Source organism: Nannospalax galili, unplaced genomic scaffold (genome assembly GCF_000622305.1).
Source record: "Nannospalax galili isolate Female #2095 unplaced genomic scaffold, S.galili_v1.0 scaffold3045, whole genome shotgun sequence".
NCBI lineage: Eukaryota > Metazoa > Chordata > Mammalia > Rodentia > Spalacidae > Nannospalax > Nannospalax galili.
The window spans coordinates 65,440-78,742 of NW_008352271.1; the positions used below are offsets into that span (position 1 = coordinate 65,440).

At 38.2% G+C, this 13,303-nt stretch overlaps 1 protein-coding gene across 1 annotated transcript in view; it reads left to right on the forward strand.

Annotated features, from left to right (window-relative positions):
* LOC103746913 (zinc finger protein 14-like) overlaps positions 1 to 11,344 on the forward strand; it is a 25,437-nt gene extending 14,093 nt beyond the window's left edge. The window contains exons 2-4 of the mRNA XM_017802241.2: positions 5,922 to 6,048; positions 6,245 to 6,305; positions 6,934 to 11,344. Coding sequence (XP_017657730.1) covers positions 5,922 to 6,048; positions 6,245 to 6,305; positions 6,934 to 9,310 — 2,565 coding nt within the window. The 3' untranslated portion in view covers positions 9,311 to 11,344. The remainder of the gene's footprint in view (positions 1 to 5,921; positions 6,049 to 6,244; positions 6,306 to 6,933) is intronic.
* Positions 11,345 to 13,303: the final 1,959 nt, after the last annotated feature.

Here is a 13,303-nt window from a genome sequence, read left to right on the forward strand (position 1 = left end):
TATGTATGTATTTTTTTTTTGGTGGGAGTGAGGGTTGGGTCTTTCTCTGGTTTGCTGCTAGAGTAATAATACTGGCTTCATAGTAAGTATTTGAGAGAGTGCCTTTGTTTTCTATTTCTGGAATAATGTCAGGTGTATTGGTATTTGTACTTTTTTGAAGGTTGGTCAAATTCTGTGCTACTAACATCTGGTACTTGGGTCTATTTACTTTGGAAAATTTTAATTACTGCATTTGTAGGTTGTTATTGGTCTGTTTAAATTATGCCATTTTGATATAACTTTGGTAGGCTGCACATGTCTAGAAATGTACCTATTTCTTTTAGATTTTCCAATTTTGTGAAATACGGATTTTTAAGTATATCCTTATAGTTTTCTGAATTTCCCCAGGGCCTGTTGTAATGCTTCCCTTTTCATCTCTGAGTTTATTAATTTGGGTCCTTTCTTTCTTTTGGTTTATTTCACTAAAGGTTTATCAGTTTTGTTAATCTTTTCAAAGAACCAAGTCTTTGTTTCATTGATTCTTTCTATTGTTTTCTTTGTTTCATTAATTTCAGCCTTGATTTTAATTATCTCTTGCCTTCCGCTCTTTTTACATATTGTTTTTGGCTTTCTAATTCTTTCACAGGTGTCTAGTTATTTATATGAGATGTTTCTCATTTTCTGATGTAGGCATTTAGCAATAAATTCTCCTCTTGGAATTGCCTTCATTGTACCCCATAGATTTTGGTATGTTGTGTTTTCATTTTCATTCAATTCAAAGAATTTTTTAATTTCTTTCTTGGTTTCTACCCGGATTCAAATTTTCATTCCATAATGTGTTAAAAAATTGGATGATAATGAAAGGTTTCTGAACATGCAATGATCATACACTCATAATCAAACATGACTGTGAGCCATCACAGTTCTCACCAGTGCTATTGCTGCATGTGATACCATGGCAGCTTTGTTTGTTAACACAGAATGTGAGCTCTTTGCATCCAGCATGCCATTGCACTCTGCAGCTGTTTAGCAGATGCTGCATGAAACACTTCCATTCACATCTAGACTATTATGTTTTTAGTTAAACATAGACGATGTTTTCCTACTGCCATTCTTTAGCATGTAAATTTCAAATAAGTATATCAGGATTGTACTGTATTAGAATCTTTTATTTTAAAATTCTCTTTGAATCCAGATGTGGTCATTCATGCCTTTAATTCCAGAACTCAGGAGGCAAAGGCAGGAAGATCTCTGTAAGGTGGAGGCTAGCCTGGCTAGTCTACAGAGTGATTTCCATGCCAGCTGGGGGTACAGGAGATCCAGTCCCAAACAAATAATCTCTTTGAACTGAGTATGGTGGCTGACACCTTAATCTCAATATCCAAAAGGCAGAGGCAGTAGAAATGCTACAAGTTTGAGGCTGCCCTGGGCTACATAGAGAGCTCAAGGCCAGCCTGGGCTATAAAATTAGCTCCTGCCTTCAAAAAAATTATGACGAGTTCTTGAGTATTAGTTAAAAAAAATATTGAGTGAATTTTTGCTTGAAATTAGGGTAGAGTTTATAGCAGTGTTTGAAATAGCCATGAACATACTTCTGCAATTTATGCTACATTTTTATACAAAGTATAAACCATCTTAAAATCAAAATATCTGTGAAATATGAAAAACTTTGACAGTACATCCCGCTCTATCAAATTCACAGCACAAGTAGCTCATTGGTGTGCAAATTTGCTTTCATCATTAATAACCCATAAAATGACACATATACAAAGAAGTTTTTCAAAATAATTTTCCTTATGATTATCAATATTGTTTGATTTATATACTTAAATACATGGAGTAGAGTAAATTTTCACATTCAAAAAGATGTAAGTGCAGAAAGTTAAGAAGCTCTGCCCTTCACTGAAACAACAGCTTTAATTCTTGTAGATTTAAGGGTCCTGCTGCTGTGACCACACACACAAAGAAAATGGCTGGGTTGTGGAGGGCTTTTAGAGGTGCCATCCTCCATCTGTGCCATTGTACCCAACACTGTTCTTTTGACTGAACAACTGATATATGTCTTTAGCTGGAGACTTTGGCTAAAAGGTCCTTAGCAAACAATTGCCGTGGAGTTTTTATATGAGTCATTGCAAGGAGGAATTGAGCACACAGCACTAGCACAGCAATTGCTAGCTGTATATGTCCCCATCGTTGAGTACTTATCATAGGGTGCCATGTCAGTACCTTGCTTCACTATCCAGCCTTTCATCTATGGAAAAGTTTCCTTACATAGATGAAATAGCAGTAAAATCGAGTGTTTTACAGGTTTGGAAAAGCATCTAAAAGACATACAGTGGCTCTTCAAGGAATGATGGGAGATCAAGTCACACAGGGTACAAGGACTGGGACACACTTGTAAATTCTGGGCCATGTTATGGTTGGATAAAATGCTTATGATACCCTGCAAAGTTATTGGGAAAATCCTATAACACCCCGTGTTTGTATATGTTAAACAGCTACTGGACTTCTAGGGTATTGGTTTTTTGTACCCCTTCCTCCTGAAGTTACCCTTTCTTTACATAAATTGATAATAGAGGAATGCCCTGTGAGGGGAAAAAGGCTGATGAGGCCTTTGAGCAGTGTAAGATCCCTGTAGAACGGGCTAAACAAGTGCCTGCCTCTGCCCCATTACACCTTTGTCCCTTTGTGTTAGAAGTCATCAAAAGCACAGAAGGATACAAAAAGGGGCTCAGAGGACATGTCAGAAGAATGGCCAGAAAAAAAAAATCTAGGAACCTGAGAAACAGATGGAATTTTGCATAGGTATTTCTTCTAAATTAGTGTTTTCTCATGTAGGGAATAGATAGATTTTTAAATACTCAAAAAGTAAACTTGGGAGGCTGGAGAGATGACTCAGCAGTTCCATTTCTAGCAGCCATGTCTGGGGCTCACAACTGCTTATAACTCCAGTTCCAGAGAATCTGACATCTTCTAGCCTCTAAGGAACACATACACAGACACAGACACATACAGCACTTGGGAGGCAGAGGGAGAGGCAGGCAGATCTCTGTGAGTTGCAGGCCAGCTGGGACTGCAGGAGACCCTGTCTCAAAAGACCAAAAAAAGAAAAGAAAAGAAAAGAAAAAAGAAAGCAAAAGAGTCTCCTAAAACAAGATTTGAAGATGGTGACTGCCCTAGAATTTCCCTGGGAGTTGTTCAGGAACCTTTCTAGATGGAACTTTTATGAGCCATTACACATGCTAAGGGGGGTTTTCCATGGTAGAGCTGTCTTTCTGTCAGCCATGGTCCTGTAAGTAACTGCAGTAAATTACTAATCTAGACTTCGATGGAATCATTTCTTTTGAGTGTTGTTGCCCTCTCTGGTATGATTAGATATCTTCCCATGAAAAGTCACTTGAAAAGGTCTGAGTTTCAAATTTGTACAAGTTGTGAGTCCTTCTCACAGGTCAAATGGAGGGTGCAAGACCCATCATAGGTCCCAATTAATTATGTATAGTATTAATTGAAAAGGCACATATAGATGTAACACATTTCCCAGTTATGCGAAAGGAACTTGACTCGATACTCTAAGCCATGATATGCCATTTACAGCAGTGGATTCTGCCTCATGAAAAGTGAAACCCAGTTTCATTTTGGAGCCAACTATTGGGTGCCTGAGTGGTAAGTTGGACTGACTTGGAGGTGATGTTCACAAAGGTACCAGCTTTGTATTTTTCTTGTGGAGAAGTCTTCTGGGGAAGTGAAGGTCTGGCCAACTGTGATTTTTCTCAGATCAGAATCCATATCTGGCATACTACTGCAGTTCATGTCATTTCGTTAAGACTGAAATTGAAGAGCTTAACTTGTTTAAGAGTACTTATCTTATAAGGCACCATTGTCATTAGGAATGAGTTTAAAGATGTGTACAATAGGTCATGGGTCACTAAGGGTCAGGCTGAAAATGTTGATGCCTAATTTTTAAGTTTTAAAATTTTATTATTTGTATAATGTGTATATATGTGGGTGTGTACATGTCACAGTTGTCAGAGGAGAACTTTTTGTACTGTGTTCTCTCTTTTGACCTTTATGTGGGCTTCTGGAATCAAATTCAGGTCATCAAGCTTATGTGGTAAGTCCTTTACCTGCTGAGCCATCTCCCTGGACTCTGAAATCGGATTTTTAAGATGCAGCAATTAACTTTGGCCTTTTGTCTTTACTGTATTTTTGGAAGTCCTTGAAGTGTTTTAGGCAAAATATCACCATGTTTTTCTTTGATTTTAACAGTTGCTAGACTGCCTCTGATCAGTTTCAAAAAATAAATTAAGAAAATATTATTAAGTCTTTGTTTTTGTTTTTAATATTTTATTTTATTTTTTTTATTTTATGTGTATGAATGTTATCCCTGCATGTAGGTAAGTGCACCCGTGTAGTGCAATGCCCGCGGAGGACAGAAGAGGCTGTTGGATCCCCTGGAACTGGAGTTACAGACAGTTGTTAGCTTCCATGTGGGTGCTGGGATTTGTACCTGGGTCCTCTGCAAGGACAGTCAGTGTTCTTAACCACTGAACCATCTCTCCAGCCCCTAGGTCTTTTTTTTTTTTTTAAGGCAGAGTCTCCCTGAAGCTTCAGTTGGCCTGGAACTCGCTTTGTATCTTTGTTGACAAGGCTAGCCTTGATCTCACAGAGATATGCTTGCTTCACCGCCAGAGTACTAGGATTAAAGGCATGTGCCACCACACCCAGATTGATTATTATTAATTATGTATCCATGTATGTGGGTTTGTGCATGTGAGTGCAGTGCCCACAGATTCCCTAGAGCTGGAGTTACAGGCTGTTGTAAGCCTCCTAATGAGGGTGCTGGGAATTGAACACAGGTCTGCTGGAAGAGCAATATGTGCTCTTAACCACTTAGCCATCTCTCCAGTTGTCAAAAACTAATTTTTGTTTAGTACAAAGAAGTCTTGTTTGGAGCGTGATTTCTTTCTTATAGTGTAAAATGAAACCACGAATTTTGGAGTCCCTGTACTGTTTCCTGCCCTTCCCCATTTCAAACCTTCGTCTCACCCTATCTTCTTCCTGAGATGGATGTTTTACTGTGTTGCATAGGCTGATTTGGACTCTTGGGCTCAAGTGAACATTCGGCCTCATTCTTTGATGCAGTTGTGACTATACACACCTGTCAACGTGACTGACTGCATTTGAGTTCTTTCTGAAGTACATTGTTGCCTTTACACTTACTCTATTCTCATTTGACATTACTCATAAATTTTAGAAACTATTGTTTTAGGATCTTTAAATATTGGGCATGTATCATGTTTCTTATTTGATTAAAATTGTGCTTGAGTAAACCACTTGTAACATATACATTATCTCTTCTGTAAGCACATAAAATGGGCTCATTTCCCTGTTTAATAAATTGTGACAGCATCTGTGAAATTATGCCCACCAGGGAAGCTCATTACAACCAATGTCTAGTAGTATTCAGGGTCACAGGTACCTCTGTGAGTTCTGAATAAATTAATAAACTTTCAGAATGTGAATGAAACTTTCATTATGGTTCATAATGTACCAGAGTGTTTAAATCATTTATGCTAGGTGATTTATCATTTACATTCATGCAGTCTGTACCAAAATGTTAACTCTCCTCAATTGTCAAAACTTAAACATTATAAGAATTTCTAAGGGCAAGCAGACCCTTGCATGGTAATTGCCCTCTGTTCTGTACATCAGGGGTCAGACTTTCTTAAGACAGGAAGTAGACATACTCTGTAGAAAGAATTGAGGCAGAGCAGCAGCACATCCTGTGCCCTGTGCACAGTAGTGAGAGGAGTGTCCCTCCAGTGCTCTGTCCTTTCAGAACCACTCCAAGCTTGCATTAGAACTTCTGTGCCATTGAACAAAATGTGTGGATAGCACAGAACTGTGTGAACCTATTGTCAATTGAGTCTATCAATGTTTAGGATTCTGTGACATTTGAAGATGTTGCTGTGAACTTCACTCAGGAAGAGTGGGCTTTGCTGGATCCTTCTCAGAAGAATCTCTACAGAGATGTGATGCTGGAAACCTGCAGGAACTTCACTTTTATAGGTAAGAATATCATCTTACCGTCCCTTAATATATTAGGAAAAAGAGTCTCTTGGTATCAGTGCTCTTCTGTGATTTGGGATAATGAAAGGGAAGAATGTGGTGTATAAATCAGGCATGGTTCATAGAGACTAAAGCTACAAACTAATTTTTCAGAAATTTCTAATTCATCATAAATTTCCTTTGTCTACAATTTTAGGAAACAAATGTGAAGATGAGACTACTAAAGACCATTATAAAAGTTCTGAAAAAAATCCAAGGTAATTTGAAAAAGTAAAAGCAAAGTTTCTTTGAATTTTTAAAAGATTTATTTTATTATTTATTTGTGTGAGTGTGTGCCTGCCTGCCTGCCTGTGTGTCTGTGTGTCTTTGCAAATCTGTGTGCTTGTGCTTGAGGTCTGAAGAAGTTGTTGGGACTCATGGCCCTGGAATTGCAAGAAGTTGTGAGCTACCTGTCTTGGGTGCTGGCAACCACACTCTAGTTCTCTGGAAGAGCAGCAACTGTGCTTAACAGCTGAGCCATCTCTCCATCCTCCCATTTAAAGTATTTTAACATAGGCATTTATGAATAAGTAAACAGAAGATATAAGGACTGCTTTATTTACTTTTATCATTTGGAAATGTAACATTTACCTCAATTTAAGAATGCTATTCAGTGTTTGCAGGGCATTTCACTTAAAAACAGTACTAGGAACTCCCATTAACAAATGTCACTCTTTTTGTCATAGCTTTGTGGGAGCCATATTGTAGAATTATCAATCTGTTTAGTTTCAAACCATTCAGATATGTAGAAGACATTTTACCTGGTTTTGGGAATAGTATATGACCTACACTTTGTAATAAACAGTAATAAATTGACTTTTAGTAATATACTTGTTGTTTTTATAGAAGTTGCATGTTCGAGAGACTCTGTGAGCGTAAAGATCATCAGGATGGAGAAACTTTCACTTGGATAGCTAATGCCAATATGATCATGAAAAGTTCTAGTGGCCTAACACCATGTGAAAGCAAAGTGTGTGGGAAGGTTTCCATGTGTTCACCCTTTCATAACCATCCTGCCTCTCACTCTCAGTACAAACCATTTGAGCATGAGGAGTATGGAAACAAGCTGCAGAACTCTAACTCTCTCCCAAACTGTCAAGGGTATATGAAAACTCATATTATGAATGAACCTTTGGAATATAAAGCAAGTTTAAATTATTTTGATTTTCCAAGTTCGTTGGTAATACATCAAGAAACACACGTTGAAAAAAAACTCTGTCAATGCAAAGAATATAGAAAGGCCTCTGCTGATGGCAGTTCACTTCGTACATCTGGAGGAACTCAAACTGTAAGAAAGCATTATCAGTGTAATGTATGTGGGAAACAGCTGAGTTCTTCTACTTCTCTTCGAGGACATGAAAGAATTCATAGTGGTGAAAAACCCTATGAATGTAAACAATGTGGTAAAAACTTTAGATTTCTTAGTTCTTTACATTTACATGAAAAAATTCACACTGGCGAAAAACCCTATGAATGTAAACAGTGTGGTAAGACCTTTAGACACTACAGTAGTCTTCAATTACATAAAAAAATTCATACCGGAGAAAAACCGTATGATTGTAAACAATGTGGTAAAGCCTTTATTGATCACAGTAATCTTCAAAGACATGAAAAAATTCATACCGGAGGAATACCATATGAGTGTGAACACTGTGGTAAAGCCTTTAGACATGACAGTCATCTTCAAAGGCACGAAAGAACACATACTGGAGAGAAACTCTATGAATGTAAGCAGTGTGGTAAAACCTTTACAGATCACAATAATCTTCAAAGACATGAAAAAATTCATACTGGAGGAATACTTCATGAATGCAAACATTGTGGTAAAGCCTTTAGACATGATAGTCAGCTTCAAAGACATGAAAGAACACATACGGGAGAGAAACCCTATGAATGCAAACAATGTGGGAAAGCCTTTAAACAACATAGTAATCTTCAAAGACATGAAAAAACACATACTGGAGAGAAACCATATGCCTGTAAACAATGTGATAAAGCTTTTAGACGGTACAGCCATCTCCAATTACATGAAAAAATTCATACTGGAGAAAAACCTTATGAATGTAAACAGTGTGGGAAAGCCTTTAGACGTCACAGTAATCTTAAATTGCATGAAAATATTCATACTGGAGAAAAACCATATGAATGTAAACAGTGTGGTAAGGCCTTTACATTTCCTGGTTCCTTACAGTTACATGAAAAAAGTCATACTGGAGAAAAACCATATGAATGCAAACTATGTGTTAAAGCCTTTAGACGTCACAGTGATCTTCAAAGACATGAAAAAACTCATACTAGAGAAAAACCCTATAAATGTGAAAAGTGTGGTAAAGCCTTTACAAATCATAGTCATCTTCAAAGACATGAAAAAATTCATACTGTAGCAAAGCCCCACGAATGTAAGTATTGTGGTAAAGCCTTTAGACGTCACTGCCGACTCCAATTACATGAAAAAATTCATACTGGAGAAAAACCATATGAATGTAAACAGTGTGGAAAAGGCTTTAGATGTCAACGTTATCTCCAATTACATGAAAAAATTCACACTGGAGAAAAACCATATGAATGTAAACAGTGTGGTAAAGCCTTTAGACATTACAGTAATGTTAAATTACATGAAAAAATTCATACTGGAGAAAAACCCTATGAATGTAAACAATGTGGGAAGGCCTTTACAGATCACAGTAATCTTCAAAGACATGAAAAAATTCATACCGGAGAAAAACCCTATGAATGTAAAGAATGTGGTAAAGCATTTAGATGTTATAGTGACCTTCAAAGACATGAAAAAATTCATACTAGAGAAAAACCCTATGAATGTCGACAATGTGGTAAAGCCTTTAGATGCCATAGTTATCTTCAATTACATGAAAAAATTCATACTGGAGAAAAGCCCTATGAATGTAAACAATGTGGCAAAGCCTTTAGACATTACAGTAATCTTAAATTACATGAAAAAATTCATACTGAAGAAAAAGCCTATGAATGTGAACAGTGTCATAAAGCCTTTAGACGTTACAGTAATCTTCAAAGACATGAAAGAATCCATACTGGAGAAAAACCCTATGAGTGTAAACAATGTGGCAAAGCCTTTAGATGTCACAGTGATGTTCAAAGACATGAAAAAATTCATACTAGACAAAACTCTGTTGATATGAACAGTGTGGAAAAGCCTTTAGACGTCACAGTCATCTTTAATTACATGAAAGAATTCATATTTTAGTAAAACTATGAATTTAGACAGTGAGATAAATTCTTTAGATGTCACAGTTATCTTTTTTGTGTGTGGGAAATTCATATTGGACCAAAGCCCAGTGAATGAAAGCAATCTGGTAAATCCTACATGTGGTACATTTATCTTAAATTACATGAAAAAAATTCATACTGGAGAAAAACTCTGTTAATACAAAATAAGAAAACCTTTACATTTCATAGTTCCTTACAATTATAAGAGGAAATTGTGACAAAGAACACTGTGAATGTGAACAATGCCTGTAATTGGTAAACTTCCTGAAATAACATGGGAGATCAGTTTTACACACAGTGTTCCTTCAATATATAACCCATGGGAGAAAATTCCTAGAAAATCCACGTGGTTAGTACTTTATGAGTTCACTTCAGTTATGGATAAGAACTCACTCTAAATCTCTAAGAGTATAAACAACAGGGTCAAGGATTGAGGAATTGAAGTCCTAAGAGCACTATTGTATGAGACTTTTCCTGAGGAGAAAATGTCTACTCACCTGAGACAGGGAACTGGTGACAGAAAAAAAGTAATTCTCTCCAAATTCACTTAGGTGAACCTATGATTTTATTGGGGTTACTTCCAGGAGCATGGACAGTCAGATGCATCACCAAAAAGCCCATCCAGCCTAAGTGATGTCTCATGGAAGCTGCAATCCTGAGATCTTTGCATAATTGGCAGGCAGCTTAGTTGGGGAATTTCTTTTCATAATTATTTGCTGCTTCTATAACCTTGCGGAGTGGCCTTGAGAATCTTGTAAATTCAAGTTTTCTAGACCTTGTTTTATTTCTTGAGTCTCATGCCTCCCTTTGAGAGACTGTCAATTCTGAGGAAATTGCTAGACAATAGTCTACCCCTCCTCTGGCTCTTACATTTTTTGGTAATGCTTCTAGATCCTTGGGGGCAGGTAGAGGGATATAAGTGATCATCTATGGCTCACATTAGTTCACTGTGCCAGAGCAATACTGACTTTTTCTCAGATCTTCATCATTGGTTCTGAGTCTTTGTGGTATACCATCCATTGTGAAAGGAAGTTTCCTTCCAGGGTGGATGGCAGCTGACATAGTAGTGATCTATTAGGCATGAATTGAAGTGTTTAGAAGAAAATTTGAGAGGCACATCATATCACCTAACAGAACAATAGCAGTTACTACCTTCTGGGGCCTATGACCTATCCAGCAAGTTTTATTCCTGGCCTATAATATCAGACACAAACTTTCTCCTGTGGAGTGGGCTTTAAATCCAATCTGAAAGCTGCTTGTTGGACTCAAACAGTAGTTGTGCTACTATTGCACCAGGAGGCATATTCTCCCTGTCCTCTTGGTACTGATCACAGTGTTTGTAGCTGAGCAGGATGGTTGGTGACAATTCTCCCCGAGCCATCTGCATTGCACCTGGCACCATGCAAGCCAGCCAGTATGGAGGAAGTGTCCACCTTACTACAGCATCATTTTTCCATGCCCTGCAACCCAAGCATGTGATGTCTTCAGTAGTGACCATCCTGTTTCAGCATGTAACCAACGGTAGTGGCAATAGCCTTCATGGTTGTGGGATGCCTCCATCTCCCAGGTGGTGGTGTTAAAGGCATGTCCCAACACCCAGCTACTAATAATACATTTAAATATTAACTAGCCCCAGTAGGTTTGTGAGTTAGGGGGATGTACTTTTGCACCTGGATTGCCTTTAGTTGAGATCTGTGCATCAGTGTTTGTGAAATGAGTAGCCTTGTCATAGCCAGTTAACACTGAGTTGGGGGAAAGCCTTGTTGGTGGCTTTTTCTGTTCCTCACTTGCCTGGAGATGCTTGTAAGAGGCCTGTGACAGTGTCCACACTTGTGAGGGTATGTGCCTGTCACTGATAGGCATAGATACCATATGATGTGTTTGTCACTACTTAAAGGGCAAATTGACTTATGTATGTGTCTATAATATCTAGAGTCAGGCTTTGATTGAGAGAACAGGTAGAACATGTGATTGGCACTTTAATAAAAATTGTCTGAGTAAAAAGCAGTGATTCCTGCCTTCATGTGTTTTCTTCTTTCTGCTGAGTGTGCCTGGTCCTGTGGCTGCTGCTGTTGCTGCTACAGTCCTCCAGTGACAGACTGCAACTCCATTGGCCTTCCAACATGGGTTAAATAGCAGCAACTCTAGTAATTTTCCAGATCTTCTCTGCCAGAATGAAAGTGCTAAGGCAACCAGCTGTGGTTGTTTGTCTCTCTGTCCTGCACATAGACATTGCTGGACTATCAACACCACTGTGAGCTCATCTACTGAGCCCCTTTCATGGCACATACATCTTCTGTTGTTTCTGTTCCTCTCCAGCATTCTTTGTTGCATAGTTTCTGGTAATAGGGTGGGTTGTAGAGAAACAGAATTGATGGGTGGTGATCTTCTATTGGCCAAGTTCTTCTGTAGGATACACAATTTGCATTTGGTCTGGTGCTCTATATGTAGTACACCAGAGAAATTCCTTTTTACAAAAACAATTTCTAAGTGTCATAAAGGGACTTAAATGTCAAACAAACTAATTTTATTGTGGAAATAAAAATGTCTGCAGCACACTTAACATATTTAGCCTGTATGATTTTTTTTAATGTGTTGGTGTTTTGCCTGCATATATTTAAGTGCACCCTTGTACAATGCCTGTGGAAGTCAGAAGAAGGTGTTGGAGCCCCTCAAACTTGAGTTACAGATGGTTGTTAGCTACCATGTTGATACTAGGAACTGAACCCAAGTCTTCTGCAAGAGTAGCCAGTGCTTTTAGCCATTGATCCATCTCTCTATCCCCACGTGCAAATTTTGTGTCTTCATTGGGACATTACTATTCTATTATCAAATCAAGTATTTTCCTCATTTTCAGAAGCAAGAGAAAGCACACTATTTATGAAAAATATAGACATGATAGATATGTAGGTATAGATATAATGATTATAGAGAAAAGACTACTACTTTTTAAATAAAATTGGTTTTTGTATGGTAATATTGCCCTAACGTGGACTGTTCCAAAATGGAAAGAGGAAAAAGTGATGACAGAACCAGAAAGCTGTCGAGCATGGTGGTGCCCGTCTTTAATCCCAGTACCCCAGGGGCAGGCAGATCTCTGTAAGTTCAAGGCCAGCCTGGTCTACATAGCGAGTTCCAGGCCAGCTGGTGCTATAGGGACACCCTGTCTAAAAAAAAAAAAAAAAAAAGAAAGAAAGTTTCAGCCTGTTACTACAGTTCTTTGGAAGTTACAAAGAGGTTTGTGAGATAAAAGGGAAGCCAGGCATGGTGGCATACACCTTTAATCCCAGGACTTGGGAGGCAGAGGCAGGCAGATTTCTGTGAGTTCAAGGCCAGCCTGGCCCAAATAGTGAGTTCCAGGCCAGATAGGGCTACAGAGAAATCCTGTCTCAAAAAGAACAATATATATATAAAGCTTACAGTATGTAAAGGATTATATTTGTCTAGGAAGTGTAGATGATTACTACTTATTTCACTAATCAGTCTACTCCAGGCATCCCTTTAAAATTTTCCCTTTTGTACTTTTTGGCAAAATAAGACAGTCCAAAACACCCAGCAAATATAAATGCAACAACAACCCAAATTGATAACTTGAGCCCTCAAAATTATCTTCCTGGACTGATCAGTATCTGCGAGGTCACAGAAACCCAAAGATGAGAGAAGGTTCAAAAGGGGGGGGGCAATTACCATAGGTGTAATATATACCAATGGAAAAGAATACTGTTAATGGAATTCTAAAAGAAAACAGCCTCTCCCCCCCAACCCCCCGGCAAATAAGTGAAGTCACTAGTGAGGGACATACTCAAATTCTCTAATATGAGGCTGGGTCTTCAACTCCAGTGATAGCTGGCTGAGCCTGAAGGGTAATGCTGCCTAAGCTTTTGTAGTGGGATCCTGACTTAAACAGCTACAGATGGCCATCAAAGTACCTCAAGTAACTTCATTATTATACATAAAATGACTAATTTTC